General features: G+C 42.4%; 1 protein-coding gene and 1 non-coding gene across 6 annotated transcripts in view; both read right to left on the reverse strand.

Moving 5' to 3' along the window:
* Positions 1 to 21,066, reverse strand: part of LOC136834666 (uncharacterized) — a 155,720-nt gene that overhangs the window by 54,673 nt on the left and 79,981 nt on the right. For all 5 annotated transcript variants that reach the window (XM_067097261.1, XM_067097273.1, XM_067097255.1 and 2 more), the window contains 5 exons: positions 19,267 to 19,297; positions 19,059 to 19,139; positions 18,682 to 18,823; positions 9,467 to 9,652; positions 8,291 to 8,433 (listed from right to left, as the gene is read on the reverse strand). In XM_067097261.1, coding sequence (XP_066953362.1) covers positions 8,291 to 8,433; positions 9,467 to 9,652; positions 18,682 to 18,823; positions 19,059 to 19,139; positions 19,267 to 19,297 — 583 coding nt within the window. The remainder of the gene's footprint in view (positions 1 to 8,290; positions 8,434 to 9,466; positions 9,653 to 18,681; positions 18,824 to 19,058; positions 19,140 to 19,266; positions 19,298 to 21,066) is intronic.
* Positions 1,172 to 1,274, reverse strand: LOC136838400 (U6 spliceosomal RNA). Its single transcript, XR_010852980.1, has one exon. It is a non-coding gene; the product is annotated as a U6 spliceosomal RNA (small nuclear RNA).

The raw sequence follows: 21,066 nt of genomic DNA on the forward strand, positions 1-21,066 counted from the left end.
GTTCGAGCAGGTCAAACAATTTTCTGTTTGACAGGAAGGCAGTTGGGAAACAAAAACAAAAGAGGAGACAGGAAGGGAATCAAGTAACCTCTCTCTAACAGTAGGAGGGACCAAACGTCTGCCCCTCACTCTTTCCAGGCTTGTGCAAAATGAAGCCTGGTTGCAAAGGGAGTCTGGAGATGAAGGGAGTCACTTGCTACCTCTCTTGGAAGTGACATTCTTCGGGAAAAAAAAACTCTCTCTCGAGGTGCGGGTCTCGTGTTGCTTCCCATGGAAGCCCCTTTGTTATGCAAACATTTAGCTTTCGTTTACTTTTTGTATCTGAGATCGGTGCAAGCGTTATGAAGGAGATGCAGTTTGAATGTCGATAACTTTAGTTTTGAGAAAAACGATATTTTTGCTTCTCTGTGTATTTATTTGCTTGCCGTTACACAGTTTGATGTTTTTATGACATAATGAAAAGCCAAAAAATAGACCTGCAAAGTAATATAACTTCGCTAAATGAAGCTAAATGAAGCGAGAGTGTCAAAACACGGCTGAGGTTGGCCAGCGACGTTTTACTTAGTCAAGCTCTGAGCTGCTACTGACTGACTGCCACTGACTGCCCTGCGGCATTCCTGTCTTTTCGCTGATGCGTACTATGTCCACAGGGTTGCCATAGATCGCATTAGATATTATTTCATAGCTAAAAGGAAATTACCACCGATATACTGACAATATCATTACATTATATGAAAAATGTAATTTGACTATGATAGGTTACTGTTTTGTTTATAACTTCTAACTGTGGCGAACTTTTAAATAAAACTTTCTGAGAAGATAGTCAGGATATGTATGATGCCATATATAAAATATCCCAGAAAATGTTATTTCCGATTTTTTAGTCAAACGCCCCCTTAAGACAAAGACAACTGCGAAGGTGGAGAGAGAGGAGCCGACGGTTGAAAAGTCTCAGGAAACAGATCCTTAAGAAAAAGCCAGAGTCTGATAATCAGAGGAAGAAGAAGACGAAAGAAGTTTCTCTTCATACAAAGGCTGTGACGAAAGAGGATGTTCTTCCGCAGCTGGAGGGTCTTGAGTGAGTGGTGAAAGTAGTTCCGATTCGCCCGACACGTAAGCGGGAACTCCCGCGAACGAAGAAGTCATCAACCAGAGTAACGATAGTAAACATAAAAATGTGGAACGCTTCACGATTAGCGTGTCATCCTTGCGCAAGAGCCATGCTAATCTTCTCTGTATCGTTCCAATTAGTATATATAGGCTACTGCAAGCAAGTACAGGCTAAATTAAGAAGGACATCAGATGTTGAAGCGGGTAGTTGTGCGACATGATGAACAACTGGAGCGGTGTCAACACAAGACTTGAAGCTATCGGCAGCGCGCGAGCGCGAGCGTCATGGCGTGACGCGCGAGAGGCTCCGTGGCAAGTACTAGAAGAGAGTCACAGCGTGGCGCGCGGCGTCATGGCTAGGGCGGCGCCGAGCCGCCAAGGTGAGGAGCGTGTGACGCGTGAGAAGCGCACGAAGAGCAAGACGCGCTCCTGGCGCGAGACAAGAGAAAAGGCCAACACCTCAACTCGGGAAGACGAATAGGAAGCCACTAAACACTCTCTCTAGACGACAGACGCTCTGTATCGTTCAAGCGGGAGACGAAGGTGAAAGTCTGTACCTCTTAACAGGCAGATACGAATCTTGAAAGGTTCATGAGAGCATGCAGCTGTTGTTGCAAACCCAACAAAATCTTACGCGTTGGAGAAGCCACTCTCGGGAGAAGGGCTGAACCTGAGAGAAGGAAAGGGGCGAGAGACGTATACTTCCTTCCACTGGGGAAGAAGCTCTAGCCCTTGCCTTAGCGACAGGGGGTCAAGTAGAGTGATCATCGAAAAACACTTTATTCTCTTCTGCAGAGGAAGTTCCACGCAACTTTCAGGGGAAGAGTACAAACGTCTAGAGGAAGAGGACGGAAGCCCTCTCCTCTAAGCTTCTCTTAAGAGGGCGAGAGTCCAACCGAGAGCTCCAACCCCGAGGCGGGGAGGACGTGTCGGAGGACGAGAAGCAATCCTTCAGGATGCGTGCCTGAGCACGATCCCTGGCAGCCTGGGTAGCGTCATCAGGACCTGCCAAGGGACGCCAGATCGGTGGGAAGCCCCGTAACCCTCATGCGACTTTCGACATGCCCCCTCCCTGGTCCTGGGAGTTCGACAGAGGTCCAGGCCTAGAGGCATTATAGGGCCGATCTGACGCCCCCTCCACAACACTAGGGGCACTAGCACTAACACTATGCGTTTGAATTGCATTCACTTTAGTTTCAAGAGCACGCATTGACTCCACACGAGAGCCAGGGAATTACCTTCTGCAGCAACAAACTACAGGGTTAGTAATAAAAGTATTACAGGGTTACTAGTAGGAGAAAACCCTGACTGTCCAACTAAGGATGCACTCTAGGAGGAAGATTTCCTCAGCCTATCACGCTCCAATTTAAGCATATAGGCTTCATATTACTTCCACTCACCCTCAGACAATCCACACATTCATTACCGATTATCATAGAGCATTGAACACCCTTACATATATACATAAAGAGTGAGGAACTATCAAAGTCTTCGATAGCCTCACCTTACATTCACCCAAGCTACAGACTCGATAGCTAGAGGTAAGACATCTTAATTATAAGAAAAGTCAAAAGCAAAATCAAAAACGGTCCACAAAGAGCGTATGCCAAGTCACAGATCCAGTCGAATACCAAAAACAACCAAAATACTTAAGTGACAACAAATTTCGAAATCCAAAGGCGGAGGAACTGACAACAGGTGTTGACAGTCCGGCGACAGAGAAAATCTGAATAGTAAATGGGAATGGTTCCTGATACCGCCTCCCAGCGGCGGGAATGGGTACTAACCACCTGACCGGCCACTGCGTGTGCCCGCGAAATTTGAAATTCTGTCGGACCTTCGGAGAATACAGCTATATATATATCTGGCAGGTAAGTCTCATGAACAAAATTGATGTTAAAAATACCTAAGCAAGTAAAGATAATGTGCAAAAATTTCTTGGCTTAATTTTAGCCACTGGGCCTCCATCATCCCTTAAAATTAAAATGGGTGATTAAAAGCAACAACATCCTGAATAAATTGAAATTCTCACTTTAAACTGCCACAAAAATCCATTAGAAAACTGCTGAAAGACTATTAAAAGTATTGTGCTTATTGGGCAACAAATTAAACTAAAGTAAATATATGTAATGGCTGCAATTTATCCATGAAACATTAACATTTACTGAAGGATGATCATGAATATAATTATTCTCCTGCACAATAAGGTGTCAGGATTTTTTTTTCTTCCCTTACTAAAATGAGGTCCTATGTTTCTCTTACAAAATTATTTTTTAGTTAAAGGAATAAATTTTGATTAAAAACTTAGTAATCAACTTAATGACCTTGTAAATTCTAAACTTCCTTGAGAAGTGTCAGCACATTGAAAAATTGATAAAATGAAAAATTTTTCATTAATTTGTATTTTTCATAGCTATCAAACCTAGGTCTTAACATTAGGGTAACTCTTCTGGCGCCAGCTGGAAACTGGTTTAAAAACAATCAAAACTTTTATATACAAGGAATCTGTGGCATCTGGCATCTGATACACAGATGAGGTGGAAGCGGGTCAGATACCCAGCTGGAACCTCAAGACACATTCAGCCTTTCTTCCAACCCAGGATAAGACATAAAAGCGGTGGCTAGAGGTGGGCAGTCTATGTTAAGACCTCGGGTTTGTTAGCTATGAAAAATACAAATTAATTAAAAATTTGTCATTAGTTCATACGCGGAACAAACCTTCGGTCTTAACATTAGGATAGATTCACACTTGGAGGGAGGTATGAGAATCCTGAGCTGACTGGAGGTTTGGAGCACCTGATCACCCTTCCTAGAAATTAAGAGTTCTAAGGAACAGGACCTAAGCCTCTGAGATGTTAGAGATGTGGGTATCTAAAACCCAGTCCAATGGGTTAAAATACAATGCAGCAAGCTAGATTCATTGCATATATGGAAGTCAAAGAGAACTATATCTGTTCAAGCAACAAACCATGTCACCACTTCTCACCCCCTTGCCAGAGAGAGAAGTACACGCTACTAAGAAGCATATTTGTATGTTGTATGAAACATAAAAATGCTGTAACAGTATGGCTGCAACATTCACCTGCATCAAGCCAGTTCCAGCGTATGATGCGTCTTATTCTTCAAAACTGCTCGTAGGTAGAGAAGAAAGGAAAAACGAAAAGAAATGAGACCAGTCATCTCACTCATTATCTCTCCCACACTTTCATCTTAGGCAAGATACAAACAGTCCTGCCAGGGGACCTGGATGAGCTACACAACTTGTTGAGCAGCCACAACCAGACCCAATGAAAAAGTGTCCAAATACCTGTGGGCAATGTCCTTCAGGTAGAAGGAAGTGAATGTTGTCTGACAAAGCCAAGAACCAGCATTCAAAATCCTATGAACAGACAAGTTCTTCTTAAATGCCAGAGAGGAACCTATTCCTCTGATGCCATGTGCCTTAGCATGCATGGTATTGGAGACAGAACCTGACGATGAGGCACAGGCTCGCCTAATTACCTCACACAGCCAAAACGAAACAGTATTCTTGGACACTTCTTTCTTGGCTCGGCCTGAGCTAGCAAAAAGTCTGCAGCACCTAGGTCTTGGTTGATGAGTCCTTTTCAGATAGCAACGCAGTAACTCTTGAGGATCGCTGTTAACAAATCCCTAAGGGAAGGAATGGAAAACGAGGCAAATCTATCATCGTGAACCGAGGGATTTTGAGTCTTAGCCACGAATTCCAGGACAAATTCGAAAGCCACAGACCCCCAACCCCTGGTGTGTTAAACATCATAATCTAGACCATGGAGCTCACCAACTCTCTTCGAGGAAGCCAAGGCCAGGAGAAAAACAGTTTTCAAAGTCAGATCCTTGTCTGACGATTGACATAGTGGCTCGAAAGGAGCTCGAATGAGACTACTCAGTACCAGAGTTGGGTCCAATGTAGGAGGCTTGCGTTCCCTAGGAGAACAAGACTGCTCAAAGCTCTTGAGCAACATAGAGATTCCCCAGGATGAAGAGATGTCCACGTCTTTCAGACGGAGAACTAATCCTGTAGCCTTTGACAGCAGAAACAGAAAGGCCTTTCTCTGTTCTGAGATAGATTAGAAGTCCACTGTCTGTTGAACAGAAGTTCCGAGTGGAGAAAAACCCCATCGACGACACCAATCACAGTAGATGGCCCACTTGCTCTGATACATGGCCGATGAAGATCTCCTGAGGTAGCCGGACATCTGATTTGCTGCTCTGCAAGAAAAACCTCTCACTCGTAAGAGATACTGGATAACCTCCAGCTGTGAAGAGACAGGGACTACTGGTTGGTGGTACCTCTGACATGAGGTTGGCAGAGAAGATTGTGCCAAGGGGGAATCTCTCACGGCACCGCTGACAGTGGAGACAGGAGGTCCAGGAACCACTCTGCTTGGGGCAACAAAGGAGCTACTGGGGTCATCCTGAGAGTCTTGGAACTCATCATGCTGTTTAGGGCATGACAGATCAGGCAGAATGGAGAGAAGGTGTAAACTTCCAGGTTGTCCCAAGGATGTTGAAAGGCATCCTCCACCAAAGTGAATGGATCCGGGACCACCAAACAATAGGCCTCTGGTTTTGTGTTGAACCTTGTAGTGAAGAGGTCTAACATGGGTCTCTTTCCCACAGATGAAACAGCCTGTCTGCTATGTCCTGATGCAGAGACCACTCCATATCTAGAACTTGTCCCTGATGACTTAGCTTGTCGGCCACTACATTCCTTTTGCCAAGAATATACCTGGCCATGTGCTCCACCAAGTTGTCAATCGCCCACTGGTGCAATTTGACTGTCAGCGAGTGAAGTTGGCGTGACACCAGCCCACCCTTTTTGTTCACATACGCTACCACCATAGTGTTGTCAGACATCAGAACAATGGAGTGACCTACTACCCTATCCTGAAACTCCTGAAGACCCAGGAAGGCAGCTTTCAACTCCAACATGCTGATGTGGAGCCGCTTGTCCTGAGCGTTCCACACCCCTGAAGTCAGGAGCTCTTCCAGATGAGCACCCCAACCTTCGGAGGATGCATCCGAGAACAGAGAGAAGATCTGAAGGGGGCGAATGAAGAGGAACTCCCACCGTCATGTTCTGATCGTCCAACCACCACAGGAGGTTACTTCTTACCTCTGCTGACAGAAGGACCTGGAGCTGAGGGGAGTCTCCTGCTGGGGACCAAAACTCCTTTAGTCTCCACTGCAGGGACTGAATATGAAGATGCCCATGAGGGACCAACTTCTCCAGAGAAGTCAAGAGGCCCAGAACTACTTGCCACTGGTGAGCTGGTTGCTCTTTCTTTGAAAGGAAGGAGCAAGCTACTGCCCTGAACCTCTCTATCCTCTGATCCGAAGGGAAAACTCTCGATGAGGCTGTCTCTATCACCATTCCCAGGTACAGAATCCTCTAGCTAGGAAGAAAATTGGACTTTTCAGATTTATCACGATACCTAGGTTGTGACAAAACTGGAGAAGACGGTCCCTGTCCCGAATCGGCCTTTCCTGGGAACTTGCTAAGACCAACCAATCATCGAGATTTCTGAACAGGCAAATCCCCTGAACATGAGCCCAAGTCGACAATAGGGCAAAGACTCTTGTGAACACTTGTGGAGCTGTTGTCAGTCCAAAGCAAAGGACCCTGAACTGGAACACTTGCTCCCCAAGACTGAAGTGAAGGAACCTCCTGGACGAAGAGTGGATAGGGATCTGAAAGTATGCGTCCTTCAAGTCGACGGTCAACATGAAGTCTTCGTCCCTTACAGCTGCTAAGACTATCCGAGGAGTCTCCATTCTGAACTTCATCTTTCTGACAAAAAGGTTCAGAGTTGAGAGATCTATCACGTTCTCAAATCGGCAGAGGCTTTTGGTACCAGGAAAACTCGACTGTAGAACCCTGGAGAAGGATGAACTACCTTTTCCACTGCCCCTTTGTCCATCATCTTCCTCATTTCCTCTTGTAGAGCTAAGTGCTTTGGAGAGCTTTGGGTATAAATCAGGTGCAGGAGAAGTCGATCAGAGAGAGGAGGAGGGAAGTCGAAAGGAAGTAGATACTAATTCTCTTTGTGCAAGTAAAGGCCATTAAAAAAGCTGAGTTTGTCACAATTAGGCTGAACCAACTATGATGACTGAAGCCTTCTCAAAGTGTATATACAGCATTACCACAGGTTCTCATACCCTTACATGCTTCAGTTTATGACGCCCTGAATTAAACTCCTTTGAGGAATCTGACACTACTTATGTCTTTACTCCCCTCCCTTCTTCCACCAAGATATTCTGAAGATGTTATGTATGTACTGGCAAGTATTCCATGCTACCTGCCTTATCCATTTGTGACCACTGCTTTTGTCCCTTCCTGGTTGGTATAGTTATCCTCTGAGGGCTCACCTAAATTTCAAGCATCCCAAATGTTTTGGGAGGTAATGAAGTTTGGATCTGACTTTAATCAATGATTGCTAAATATATAAAGTCTTTTATCCTCTTTGACTCATCCATATTCCTTTGCCTCAAGATCTTAGCACTCCTGATATAAGGTCCTTACATAGCAAACAGGATCTTTAGGAACTGTTTCACCTTTTACCTGAGATATTTTACAGCCCTACTAAAAAGTTCCAGTCTTACTTCAGACCCTTTATGAGTATGAAGATTTTCTACCCAAGTTCACTAAGGATGCCTACCAAAGCATCCTGGTTTAAATTTCCTTGCTTATAATAAAAAGGCCTTTTCATGTAAATATCTACTCATGCAAATTTAAACTTATGAGGTTGGGTTAAACAAATGAGAATCTTTTTTAAGTTCTATTTACAATACAAATTCATTGGTTTACTTCCTTAGAAATGTCCAACTCCCAACATCAGACTTCTTGTAGCAGGCTTGGGCAACATACAATGACTTAACTACTGTACCACTGTTACTACCAGAGGGGTTGCTCAGAGGGATACCTGGCCAAGAGAAGGTCGTTGTCCTTTTCGTGTACTGAACTTAAGGTGATGTTAACCACTGATTATTAGATGTATGAAAAATAATTGGTTTGTACCAAATATGCAGTTTTATTCTTTAAAATCCCACACTTATAGAGCTGAGTACCCACTCCAATAAAACATTGCTGGTGAGGTAGAAAATATAATAAAGGTATACAGTACTGCGAGAAATTCAAATTACGTTTAAAAGAACTTGCCTTTTTCCTCGTGAAAAATATCCCACAAGTGCAACATATCTTGGTGATAGCTTCCCTTCACACACCAGCAGTTCAGAACATGGGCAAAGTTCTCAGTCCAGTTATCTTGCTCTTCTTTGGACTTCTGAAGATTACTAAGTTCTCTGTTTGAAAGAAAATGCAAAACCATTTAAAAAGAAATTCTCAATGTGATCTAAAGTTTTTCCTAGGGGGTTGCAAAGGACACATCCCTGACTTACTTGGTTTCCTTTAGTGTTTAAGCAGGGTTTTTTTTCCCATGATATGTAAGGCTTTGAGCATGCCTTACATATCATGGGAATAAAGCCCAGCATCAACACTGTTATGGAAACCAAATTTCTTCCGACAATCATCATGAGAAACGTCAGTAATCAGTCAGTACCAAACACCAGAGAGAGAGAGAGAGAGAGAGAGAGAGAGAGAGAGAGAGAGAGAGAGAGAGAGAGAGAGAGAGAGAGAGAGAGAGAGAGAGCTATCCCAACAGCAGAACTGACCCCTATTCCTGGTACAACAGCAGGCAATAATATGACAAGAAACACAGGAAATCAGCTGATAGTAAACAGCAACGTAAGAAAATAATCAAATGGTGCCAATCGCCAGTGAGGAAGGACGAGAAAGAAAATGTACAAATAGCCCCACACTGAAGCGAACCATTACATCAGTAATACCAGTGGGCGATACACCAGCAGAAACTCCCCCATCCTCCCCAATTAATACTGTACAGCTAAGAAAGTCCGAACACTTCCAGGCTTTAAAACAGACCCCCCTTGGTAGTAATGGACCAATGAAAATTTGATCTGCCTAGACATTAGTCCAGCCTTCTTGCTATAAATACTTGCCTACCTTTGTATTTCATTCAGTCTTTCTGTTAACGACTGCTGCATGCACATCAAAACATAAGAGTAAAATAAACAACAAAAGCAGAATACCTTTCCATGTCCTTTGGAGATCTATTATACCACCTACCCACAGACAAGAAGAATATAAGAATAGAGAAGACTATTCAAGCTAAATGCTGTTGGATCAGCAATTCTTAATAATAATAATAATATAATAATAATAATAATAATAATAATAATTACAACACATTCACCATAGTCACAAAATAATAACTGGAATTTATCATTTAAACACAAATATGTTTACAATAATACTTACAATGATATGATGATTTCTGAGAGGATTTCACTAAAGTGCTTTTGAGGTTCTCCATTTACTTCAAAATCTCCTTCAATAGGCATAATCTTCAGCACAGTGGCACCATCCATGTTATGAGGATTTGGTTTTGTCATGAAAACCTCACCATACACACCCTCACCAATCTTTCTGCAACAACTCAGCCGGCTACAAGTTGAAGAAACAACATAATTGAAAGTTGGATATTAACAATACACAAATAATTAACATGCAGCCATACACATCACAAGATTGGAAAAACAAATGTTTAAATATTTCTACCGAAGCAAGCTCCTTCCATGATTACACGCCTGATAAGGGCAGAAAAAGTTGTGTAAAATGCCCCACAAAAAAAAAAAAAAACCTGATGGGCATAACTTCTCCCCATATAGATTTATCATTCCTTGATACTATCCACACACTATAGAAGTATGGCAATCACTCAGGCTAGAAGGGCAACAGCCCCAACGAGATAATAGAAAAATGCCTAACATTTACTTCTACTCAATAGATAATGGTGATGTACCTCTATGCCCTTCAGCTATCTCCTCACTAGACATTATCGTATCTTACATACTACATCATCATAGCAAGAAAAGCCTCTAGTTAAATATCACCTATCTAGGATTACCAATTAGCGTATGGGCATAAAGCTGGATAAAAACTTCCTTCCTTCCTCTGGTAAAAATCTCTCAGCATAAGTATCTCATTTTGCTCAACCTTGTCAACTACTTCAATTCTACAGGTTAGGAAGCATCCCATCTAACTTTATGCTCCATGTGGTGAAGGCCATACTGAATTTATTACAAGAAAAACCTAGGTAATTCAGCTAGAGCAACTACTTTTAGCCAAGTATTGATGATTAGATTTAAGTAGTTGCCATCTGATGGCCCAACCCCAAAAACAGGGCTAGAGATTTCGATAACTGGAAATAAGTAATCGCCCTCTGACATTCCCAACCCAAAAACAGGGGTACGGGTTTCAACAAGGGATTTTGACAAAGGAAAAATCTATTTCTGGGTGAAGGCCTGTGTCGCTCAGTGAAATGTCCCTATACAGCACACATTTCTAGGTATAAGTATTGCTAGATATACCAGAGAAAAAAGCCAATAGGATGCCAGAGTTACTACCTCTGGATCGATACATCCTAATAGGATGTCGGTATGTCATCTAGGAGCGAGTGGAAGCCACTACCACAGACACTTTTAACCCAATAGACTCCTCCTCACCAAAACCCTCTGCCTAAGAGGTGCCGACAACGGTCCCACCACCGCTACTACTAATTCTACCCACAATGCACCATCCCGAAATAGCACCCAAGCTTTTGGCTAGATCAGGTGGGAAATAAAGAGAGGGATGGGTTCACTGGAGGCGACACAGGCCTTCACCCAGAAATAGATTTTTCCTTTGTCAAAATCCCTTTCTGGGCTTGTCCTGTGTCGCTGAGTGAAATAGTAGCAGAGAATTGACCAAAGAAGCTTGTAAATATAAAAAGGATTAATGTATTAAGGATAAAATAAAATTTTTATTTTGAATATGCTTTTTACTAATCCAGAAAAGCAAATATAAAAATAAATTAGTACAAAAGGACAATAACTAACTTAATTAATGCAAAATGATGTGGTTACAATCTTAAGATTAATAAACAAACTAGTAACCATCACCTATAAAACAATGTTTAGTGAAAACTTAACAACTAAGGTGATAAGGCAAAGCCAGGAATGGATTGAGAAGCAACCCAAACCCAGACAACAAAATAGGAAGGACGGGAATACAAGCGAGGCAGGTAGGTGAGAAGTACCAACTGGTAGGGCAAACAAAATACAACAATTACAATTACAAATTACCAACAATAAAATATTATAAACAATATTAGGCTGACTCTGGGGAAACAATGTTCCTGCAGCGACAGCAGAAAACTTCAAAGCCTCCAAGGATTTGAGATAATGACGTTTAAAAACTCTAGGGATTTCCAGCCCGTATATTTTTAATTTCCTCAAAATTCATGTGTTGGAAATAATTAACTGAGGTGGCTACAGCCCGGATATCATGGACCTGGGGATTGAATCCGGATTAGCTTGTTTAATAAAATAAAGTATTTGTTGCCTAATGCCATTCAAGGAAATGGTTCCACCATTTTCTCTAACAAAAGTGGACCTGAAGACCTCTGAGAGGTTCTCTCTAGGTAGGCTTTTAATGTGACCACCGGACATAAGGAGGGATCTTCTAAAAGGGGTATTATCTTCCAGGGAGACCACCTAATTAGAGGGTCTTCATTCTTAGCTAGAAACATTTGATCTGGAGAGAGTAGAACCTCTCCTGATGGGAGGAAATCCACATGATTGGCTCTCTAGAAAGGGGCTGACAGTTCAGAGATTCTAGCTCCTGAAGCCAGGCTAATTAAAACAAAGTTTTTCTAAGAAGAGTCGAATAAGGGCAAGACTCATTATTTGTGTCTGAGGCTAACTTTAATACATCGTTTAAAAACCAAGAAACCGTTTTAGACGGGTTGTTGGTCTAAGACGGCACAAGCTTTAGGAATAGATGAAAAGTATGAGTCCGTCAGATCAATGTTAAATCCCCAAAGGAATACTTTCTTTAAGGCAGACTTAGTTGTAGAAATTGTACTAGCTGCCAGACCTTTGTCAAAAAGGGTCTTAAAAAATGAGATTGTAAGATTAGTAGTCATAGTATGAACGTCTGAATCCTTCAGAAAAATAGCAAGTTTTTTAACTGCTGAATCATACTGGCGAAGAGTAGATTCTCTCTTATCTGATTCCAAAAATAATGTGTTTTGAGGATCAATATTAGCATTTTCTGGGCCGAAAACTTCATGAAATCCATAAAGTTAGGCATTCAGCATTCTTGAGGAAGCTGACACAATCTGAGTTTGCACTACTTGGGTTAATATTGGATGAGGAATTTGCAAGGCCTTGAGTTTCAGCTCTAACAGAAGCGGAAACCAATTGCTCTTCGCCAGTTGGGAGCAACTAAGGCTATCTGACCTTTGAATGACCTGAGTTTGTGTAAAACTTTCCACAGAAGATTTACTGGAGGAAAGAGATAGATCTTTTCCCATTTGTTCCAATTTATTGACAATGCGTCTGTAGCATAAGCCCGAGGGTCCAGGTTCGGAGCTATGTAACATGTGAGTTTGTGATTTGATTCTGTGGCAAAAAGGTCCACCTGAAGCCCGGGAATCTGTTGGAGAATCCAATTGAAGGATTTCTTGTCCAAGGACCATTCCGATTCTAGAGGAGACGCCCTGACAGAGAATCTGCAATCACGTTCCTTACTCCTGACAGATGTGTTGCTGACAGGTGCCAATGATTTTTCATTGCTAATGAAAAGATCGCTATCATAACATGATTTATGTGACTTGTCTTGGAACCTCCCCTGTTCAAACAATGAACTATCACTGCACTGTCCAGAACTAGCCTGATATGTATGTTCCTGGCCAGACGTAAACGTTTCAGAGTCAAGAAAACTGCCATCGCTTCCAGAATGTTTATGTGGAAGAGACGAAAGTGGCTTGACCAGATTCCTTGAACCTTCTTGTACTGCGAATAGCCCCCCAACCAGTCAGAGATCGTCCGTGTGGATGATCAGGGCTGGAGGGGGATATTGTAATGGAATCGATTTGAAAGACTTTTGGCCATTGCCCAGGGACGAAGTCTTTTCTTTAAGATTGAGGTATGAGGGAGACTTTGTCTCTGAATTTGCAATTGGCTCGACTTCGCCACACTCGATTTATGTCCTTCAGTTTTGCTTTGAGGAGAAGGTCTGTTACTGACGCAAACTGGAGGGAACCCAGGATTCTTTCTTGAGTGCGACGAGAGGCTCGCTTGCACTTGAGAAACTGCCTTGTTGCTTTGGCAATCTCTTTGCATTTTGCTGGGGAACTGAAAGTTTGTGGGTGCTTAAGTCCCACTGAATGCCCAGCCACTGAAATTTGTTGCCGGGTTAAACGAGATTTCTTTATGTTTATATGAAAGCCCAGATACTCTAGGAACTGAATCACTAATTTTGTCGACTTCTGACATTCGGAGACGCTGGAGGCCCAAATTAGCCAATCGTCCAGATAAGCCACCACCTTGATACCTTGAGATCTCAGTTCCTGTACCACAACTTCCCCAGTTTGGTGAAGATCCTGGGCGCTATGTTCAGTCCAAAGGCATTACCCTGAACGAGTAAGCCTGTCTTCCCAGTCTGAACCCCAGATAAGGGAGAAGTTTCTTGCTATTGGAACATGATAATAAGCGCCTGTAAGATCTATAGAGGTGGTGACGGCCCACGGGAAGTAAGGTCCGCACCTGAGAGACGGTCAACATACGGAACCTGTCGCATTGAATGTAAGAATTTAAAATTGACAGATCTAAAATCACTCTTCTCTTGTCTGAGTCTTTTTTGGCACGCTGAATAAGCGTCCTTGAAATTTTAAATGTCTGACTTTCTTTATCGCCTTCTTTAAAAGAAGGTCTTCTGTATAGTCTAACAGATCTGATGTTGAGTCTGAAAGAACCTGACAAGTGGAGGGGGTCCCCTTACCCAGCTCCACCTAGGCCTTTTGAATGATACTGTGGGCCCATGGACTGAATGTCCAATTGTCCCTGAAGAGGCGTAACCTCCCACCTACCTGGGGATGTTCATTTATTGTAAGACTTGCTGTCTCTAGTTCCTCTTGAACCTCTACCTCGAGATTGGAGTCTGGGGCCAGATCTAGACCTGAAGCTCCCCTACCTCTATTTCCCTTTGACTGGCGGTAGCCCTGAAAGGTCTGGGACTCGTAAGTAGGGTTGAAAGCAGGAGAAACATAAGTTGTTGAACCAGTGGGATGGTGGGCCGGTTGGTTCAGTACAACGATTGTGGATGTCCCTTGAGGTGGAGGGTTGGGCAATCTGACCTACCGGGACTGTCTGAACAATTGTCTGGGTCTGGGGTGCCTTATAAGGATGGAACCTCCTAGACCTCTTCCTGCCTTTAGGTTGGGGCCCTGAAAATTTGATGACTTCCTCTTAAAGGGAGTCCCCAGCGGATCCAAGATTTTGTTGGCCCTTGAGGCCTCACTGATTACTGAGTTGACCATATCTTCAGGGAATAGATTGGTACCCCAGATAGAGGATTTTATCAGCTTGTTCAGCTCATGACGGATGGTCGTTGGCCAGCCAGAACAAACTTCGACAGTTCCTCCTTGCCACAATGAAATCAAACAAATCACTCTGGAATGAGGCCAGTAGTGATTTTGTCAGACCCTGAACAGAGGTTCATCCTTGTAAACAGCAGACGTCAATTCCACCGAGGTGACGGAATTGATAGATCTGCTGAGACGGCACCTAGCCTCATACTCAGCTTTTATCAGGGACTCCGGAAGCCTGGGTAGTTGTTCACTGAAGAGATTCGAAGCGCACTCCGAATCTAGTTTACCCACTGTAAAGGTTTCCGGAGCTCCGGTCCAGCATTCTAAATCTGTTGGAAAGAGCAGAGAAGTAGGCTCCGCCTCACGGCTGCGGCATAGGCTTCTCCTCTGTTCGGCCTGAAGGGTTAATTCTGCCACTTTAGAGGTGCAGGAGTCGGGACATCCTCATTTACTGTGAACATCGTAAACCGCCCTTATGAGGGGTCAATCTAGTGTTCAACACTCCCAGTCAGATAGGATCCTAACCCATGCCGACTGCGCTTGATCCCTGGGGAAGATCACTGTTTCTTTGGGAACCTTATCTTCCCTCACCAAGGCATCCTCGAAAGCCGAGCATACCCGGGAAGGGAAAAACAAGATCCGTTGGGAAGAACTCGTAATCTTCCACAGGGGTGGTGCCACAACCTTCAATGGTTAATTTACCATTAGCGAAAGGAGCATTAAAGGCAAGACGCCAAGGGTTAGAATCCTCATAAGCTGGAAGCTTAGAGGCGTCTGGAATGGGATAGGACCGTTGCTGTACCGACCTGACTTAACCAGTCCGCCAGCGACTCCTCTTGCGCCTTTAACCTGTCCGCCAAGGATTGAACGAACTTTCCTGACGACTCAAGACTCGAGGCAAGATCACGAGACATTGCCTCGAACTGAGAAGAGACCTGTTCGGAAAACATTCTCATCATGGACTCCGCGAAAGCTTTAGGGTCAAAGTCAGGCTTTTTCGACCTGCTCGACTTTGTTCTCAACCCCTTAGAAGAGGGAGAAGCTTTCTGGGCGGAAGTCGAAGGTTTCGGAGTCAATGAAACCTTGGCGGAACTAGGTACAGATGAGGTTTTCGGGGGTTTAGTCAATTTAGGTAATGTCTTCGTCTTCAAAGAGGACTTCACCTTGGGGATCACCGACCCCGAACGGGTCCCCAGGGTGGAGCTCTTAGAGAATCCTTGGAAGGATGAAGACGAAGACACAGGAGAATTGAGAGATAATGGATTAATAAGACTACCTGCCTCACTTACATCCCTACCTTCCTCCGGGTCGATGGCCATTGGTTCGACGTCCAGGTTGATGTTGGCCACTTCTTCGCCACTTCACGCCGCACAGCTCTTGATCTTCTGGCGAGACCTGGGTTTCTAGCCTAATTCTGTTGATCAGGGTTCAGCTACTTCAGGAGCCACGGCTGCAGAGGCCCTAGCATTTGGGTAAAGAATGTTGCAGATATCCTCTGCCAGCACATAAGGACGCCCCTGACCAACATTGCGCCCAAAGCCGCCAACCCAGATCTTCAATGTCGCTTAGAGACGGCTTGACAGGACCGAGGGACCTGTTAATTAAATCTCATGTCAATAAATGGGATTGACAAGGATATTATCTTATATCAAATATAAACACAATTATTTAAACTAACTGTGTTAAATACAATTGAAGGTTAACGCATCGAATCATCAACCACGTCTAAATAAAGTGCGCGTAGCACACGCCGCAGCCGCCAGGATGCCAGACGAGGTGGTCGTCGACTCGACTGCACAACCGGCATGCGATCTGCATGCTACATGGCCACAGGGTTGCTGCAGGTAGGCGTTACAACCCGCTCCTGGCAATGTACCACCTATAATAAAAATTTATACATGAGCATCTAAAATAGGCGCGGAACGGCTAAACTAGTAAAAACTTAGAGTAAATATTCTGCCTCACACCGGAGTTGAAAACTGTGGCTACGGGCGGAAGTCTCCGATGAAATCCTAAACAGGTGGGCCAGACCTGAGTCGATCACGCCGAAAGTAATTCGGTGACGCCGAACGTCACGATAAATTAACTAATTGCACAGAAATCAACAACCAGGGAAGGCTATTCGCCGACGTGAAGAGTCGGGATAATTCACTAAACTTTGCTCACAGAAAATAATAACAGTAACAAAACTCATATCATTCCGGCCTCTACAATTCCGCCGATAACAAAGCAACGACGCCAAGCAAAAGTCCTATTAAGACTAAAGCGAGCTAACGATAGCTGCCGAACGAAGTCCGGATGACGGAGTGGTAGAGAAGCAGGAGCAGAAAATAAATCACAATTACTACTAGTAAAATTTATAACAGCTTCTCTCCAGTTCCGCCGTAAGAAAACGACAACGACGCTCAAGCTAAAGTTTCTGCTAGAAGCTAAAGCGAAGTTAACGATAGCCGCCAGAACAGGTCCGGACGGCGGAACGGGAAGACACGGAGTGAAAACATGGCGACAACAACAGGTCAGGTGCCTAGGCACCTTCCACGAAGTGTCATCTCAACCAAAAGGGCAAATGAGCTAAGCTCTAAAATGCCCTAACAGGAGAGCCAAGACAAAAGAGACTGATATACAGGGGTGAGATAAGGCGAAAAGGATGAACATGGTACTATCACCTAACATAACCTCCAGAAGGCACTTCCTGGAAATGTAGGCTAGATTCGCCAAAAATTGAACGAGAAAGAGCGCTAGCGCCAACATCACTTCCAGGATTGAAGAATCAACTGGTCAGGAAGAAGGGCCTGCACTCAAACCCGAACAAAGGCCACCCAAGAAAACCGTACCAACTCAGGCCTATAGGCCAAGGAGGAAGGAAGACTGGGGTTAACTTAGCCTACCTTCCACGAATCGGCAACGCCGAACTGGTCAGGTAGGCTAACAACACCACCCAAATAGACTCAAGAACTAATACACACATAATAAATGACATAATGACATATTAAATATGTCTACAAACGGTAAATAAAGGAAAACTAGGCTAGGCCTAACTTTCAACTTCTAAGGTATAAAATAATAGTCGATCGCACAGATCGAAGCGAAAGTTGAAACTATCATAAAAGGAATGTAGTAATTGTAAATTTATCGATTGAACGAAAGAAAGCAATCATATAAAAGACTGTAGTAAGCCGCCATGAACGAACACTAAATGGCGGCCCTCAGTCGATCATGCTAAACAATAACAGGACAAAATAATCCGTTTGCATACCAAAAACATTCAATTTTGAATACTCAACTTAGAAGAAGATGTTCCTTGATCAGATGATGCCATCATGAAAGCGAGATAATCCAAAAAAAGAAAATAAGCATAAAATATTAGCACCACAAAAAATCACGAGTGGCTCGTAAAGCGTGCTATAAGCGGATGGTGCATTGTGGGTAGAATTAGTAGTAGCGGTGGTGGGACCGTTGTATCGGCACCTCTTAGGCAGAGGGGTTTTGGTGAGGAGGAGTCTATTGGGTTAAAGTGTCTGTGGTAGTGGCTTCCACTCGCTCCTAGATGACATACCGACATCCTATTAGGATGTATCGATCCAGAGGTAGTAACTCTGGCATCCTATTGGCTTTTTTCTCTGGTATATCTAGCAATACTTATACCTAGAAATGTGTGCTGTATAGGGACATTTCACTCAGCGACACAGGACAAGCCCAGAAAATTAGATTTAAGTAGTTGCCCTCTGATGTTCCCAACCAAAAGCAGGGCCTAGGGGTTTTGGGAATGCATAAAGAAGTACAATACTGATTTGAAAGTATACAAGGCTGACCTGAAAATAACTGCAACGATGATAAGGAAAGTGAAAGACGTACAGAGGAGCACCAAATGCAAAAGTTTATTTTCTGTGAAACTGCCACAGAATGAAAGCATTTGACCAGTGAAATGGAGGTTCCTCCAGTGACAAAGTCCTACTCTTTATTCAACAGCTCTTTGAATCCAGCAATCTGCTCTAACCAGGAATAAATCCAATAAAAACAGATCTTAGAAGATTTATAAACCTTATGACTACACTCATACCTTTCTGTAAAACAGTCTGTGATAGGGACAGGTTCTGTCTGACTGCATAATGCTAAAACATGTCTCTGAGGATCTTCTAAAATGCTCTGGCTCAAGTAATCTCCCTGTTGATTATAGCACCCTTCCTCCTTAATAGAACTCCCTGGAAAAAACAATGATGCAACTAAATTCCTGTTCATAATAATTTCTTGTTAAATAAGGTATACGGTAGAGACCTTTGTCGCATTAAAGAATTAACTAAAACTTGGCAACAATGATAAAAAACACTTAACTGAGCATCATTATGATTTCATAAAGTAAATAGCATTAGCAGTTAAACTGATAAATATTCAAACATACACAATAAAGAATAACACACAGTAAGTAGCTGCACTTACATGAAGCTTCAAAACCTGGTGTACTAAAATGTGTTATCCTTCTTCCTACCGACATGCGATGGACAGTCTTGCGCCGGATATCTGTAAATATTTTAAGATAAGAAAGCATTCTAAGCAAACATCTCTACTGCTCCTCAAAGTTACTTGATTAAAAACACAATACTATACAATATTATATTATACAATTAGATGCCATGAAACTAATTACCTCCAAACTGGTTGGATCCATACAGAGATGCCTGAAAATAAAGAAAAAAAAAAAAAACTTAGTAAGCTATACCAGGGCATAAACTAAAATAATATATGTCACAAAGATAACAAAACATGAAGTAAACCAATCACCTTGCCATTTCCCCAATATTTACAAATATTCATACAAACACAGAATATCACCACCATATTCATGGTCTTCAAATGTCCACAGACTCATCGATCTTTTGTCTTAAAAGACAAGAATGGTATCACTGGATCCTCAGATATCAGTCAGTTAGCATCTCACTAATCATCCAGTCTGAAATTGAGGCTGGGAGACCACTGGGATTGGGAGGAGGGAACTTACTACTGTATTGTATATATGATTTAAGGGTTTTGATTAAAAAAATATGTATAGTTCTGTTATAAAAACTCATTTTAACCAATCCCAACATCATAAATAATTTGTACAGTAATCTCATGATCATTTTTATGCGCACATGCAAGGGGGGGGGGATGAATACATCCAAAGAGTGAAAAAAGGAATGGCAACTAGGGTGCCCTAGGCTATGCTACCTCTAGGCTATCCAAAAATTCTACCATAACCTTGGGTAGCCTATGAAATTATAAACTGCCTAAAAAAAATTGTAGAGAATCCAAAGAAATAAGAATTATTCATGGCGTATTGTTATAAACATTTACTGAACATAAAACCAAAAATTATGACACCAGCAAGTAATTCAAAAATTCCATCACAGTAACCTAGCCAACCAAAACTATAAATTCATGATCACATAACTATTATCATCATACACAATACCACCAAAGACATTGTACTGTATGTTATACATGTAACAGGATAAAAAATACTGTGTATTGCAAGTGTAACAAGAAACCATAGTGACTAGCTGATCAGAAATGTTGAACGATATGTGTAAGTATGCTTCTAACACTTTACATTCCCTATACTGTACAGTACTTCTTATTTACATTTTCTATGGCTCCCATTTTCTATGTACAGTACTATACTGTACATAGTACATTTACAATTTACCCTAAGACAATGACTGAAAAGCAACAATACTGAAAGAGACTACTAGTACAGCAAAACTGGAATTATAATACAAAAAAAAGTTCATATCTCTATCTCTCTCTCTCTCATAAATCATTCAGTATGGTATCCTAAACAAGAATTTTAACATTTAGCAAACTGGACATCTCAATATAATTACCTGAATGAAGTATTCTAAGTAGCTAGCAGAACACAATTTGATCTTTACTCTGCACATCCAATTACACCTGTGAGACTTTATTCAAAATTTTCCAGTTTAGTGCATATTTGGTACACACGAGGAGTGTGATAAGGGGTGCAGTGCAAATGACTGAAGAATTACTGTAAACCTGAACCCCTATTCAGGTGAAAGGGCCGAGCTACCGAATATTCCATGAATGTTTTTATAAACCTGTAGAATCCAGGAGACCATTTGGGGATTGTTGAGTCAAGGACCAAGAGTTTAACAGTTCAGACAATTAAAATAAGGATGAAGCCTTGAAAGTATAAAAGCACAGGAAATTGTATTTGATATGTCTCTTTTACATTACAGGATGCACACACCAATCACTAAAATACTAACATGAATGAAAAAAGAATTAATGAATATGTTATTTAGCATCATAATTGCAATGGCCATTAATGTCGACCATAATTAAAACATACATAAAAGACAGGTTTGGCCTTTTTTTTATATGAAGTGGTCTGTTTCCCTTCTTCTAGTTATGTTCTATACGTACTTCCAAGATACAAGCCTCATGATCT

The sequence above is a fragment of the Macrobrachium rosenbergii genome, chromosome 4 (assembly GCF_040412425.1).
Source record: "Macrobrachium rosenbergii isolate ZJJX-2024 chromosome 4, ASM4041242v1, whole genome shotgun sequence".
NCBI lineage: Eukaryota > Metazoa > Arthropoda > Malacostraca > Decapoda > Palaemonidae > Macrobrachium > Macrobrachium rosenbergii.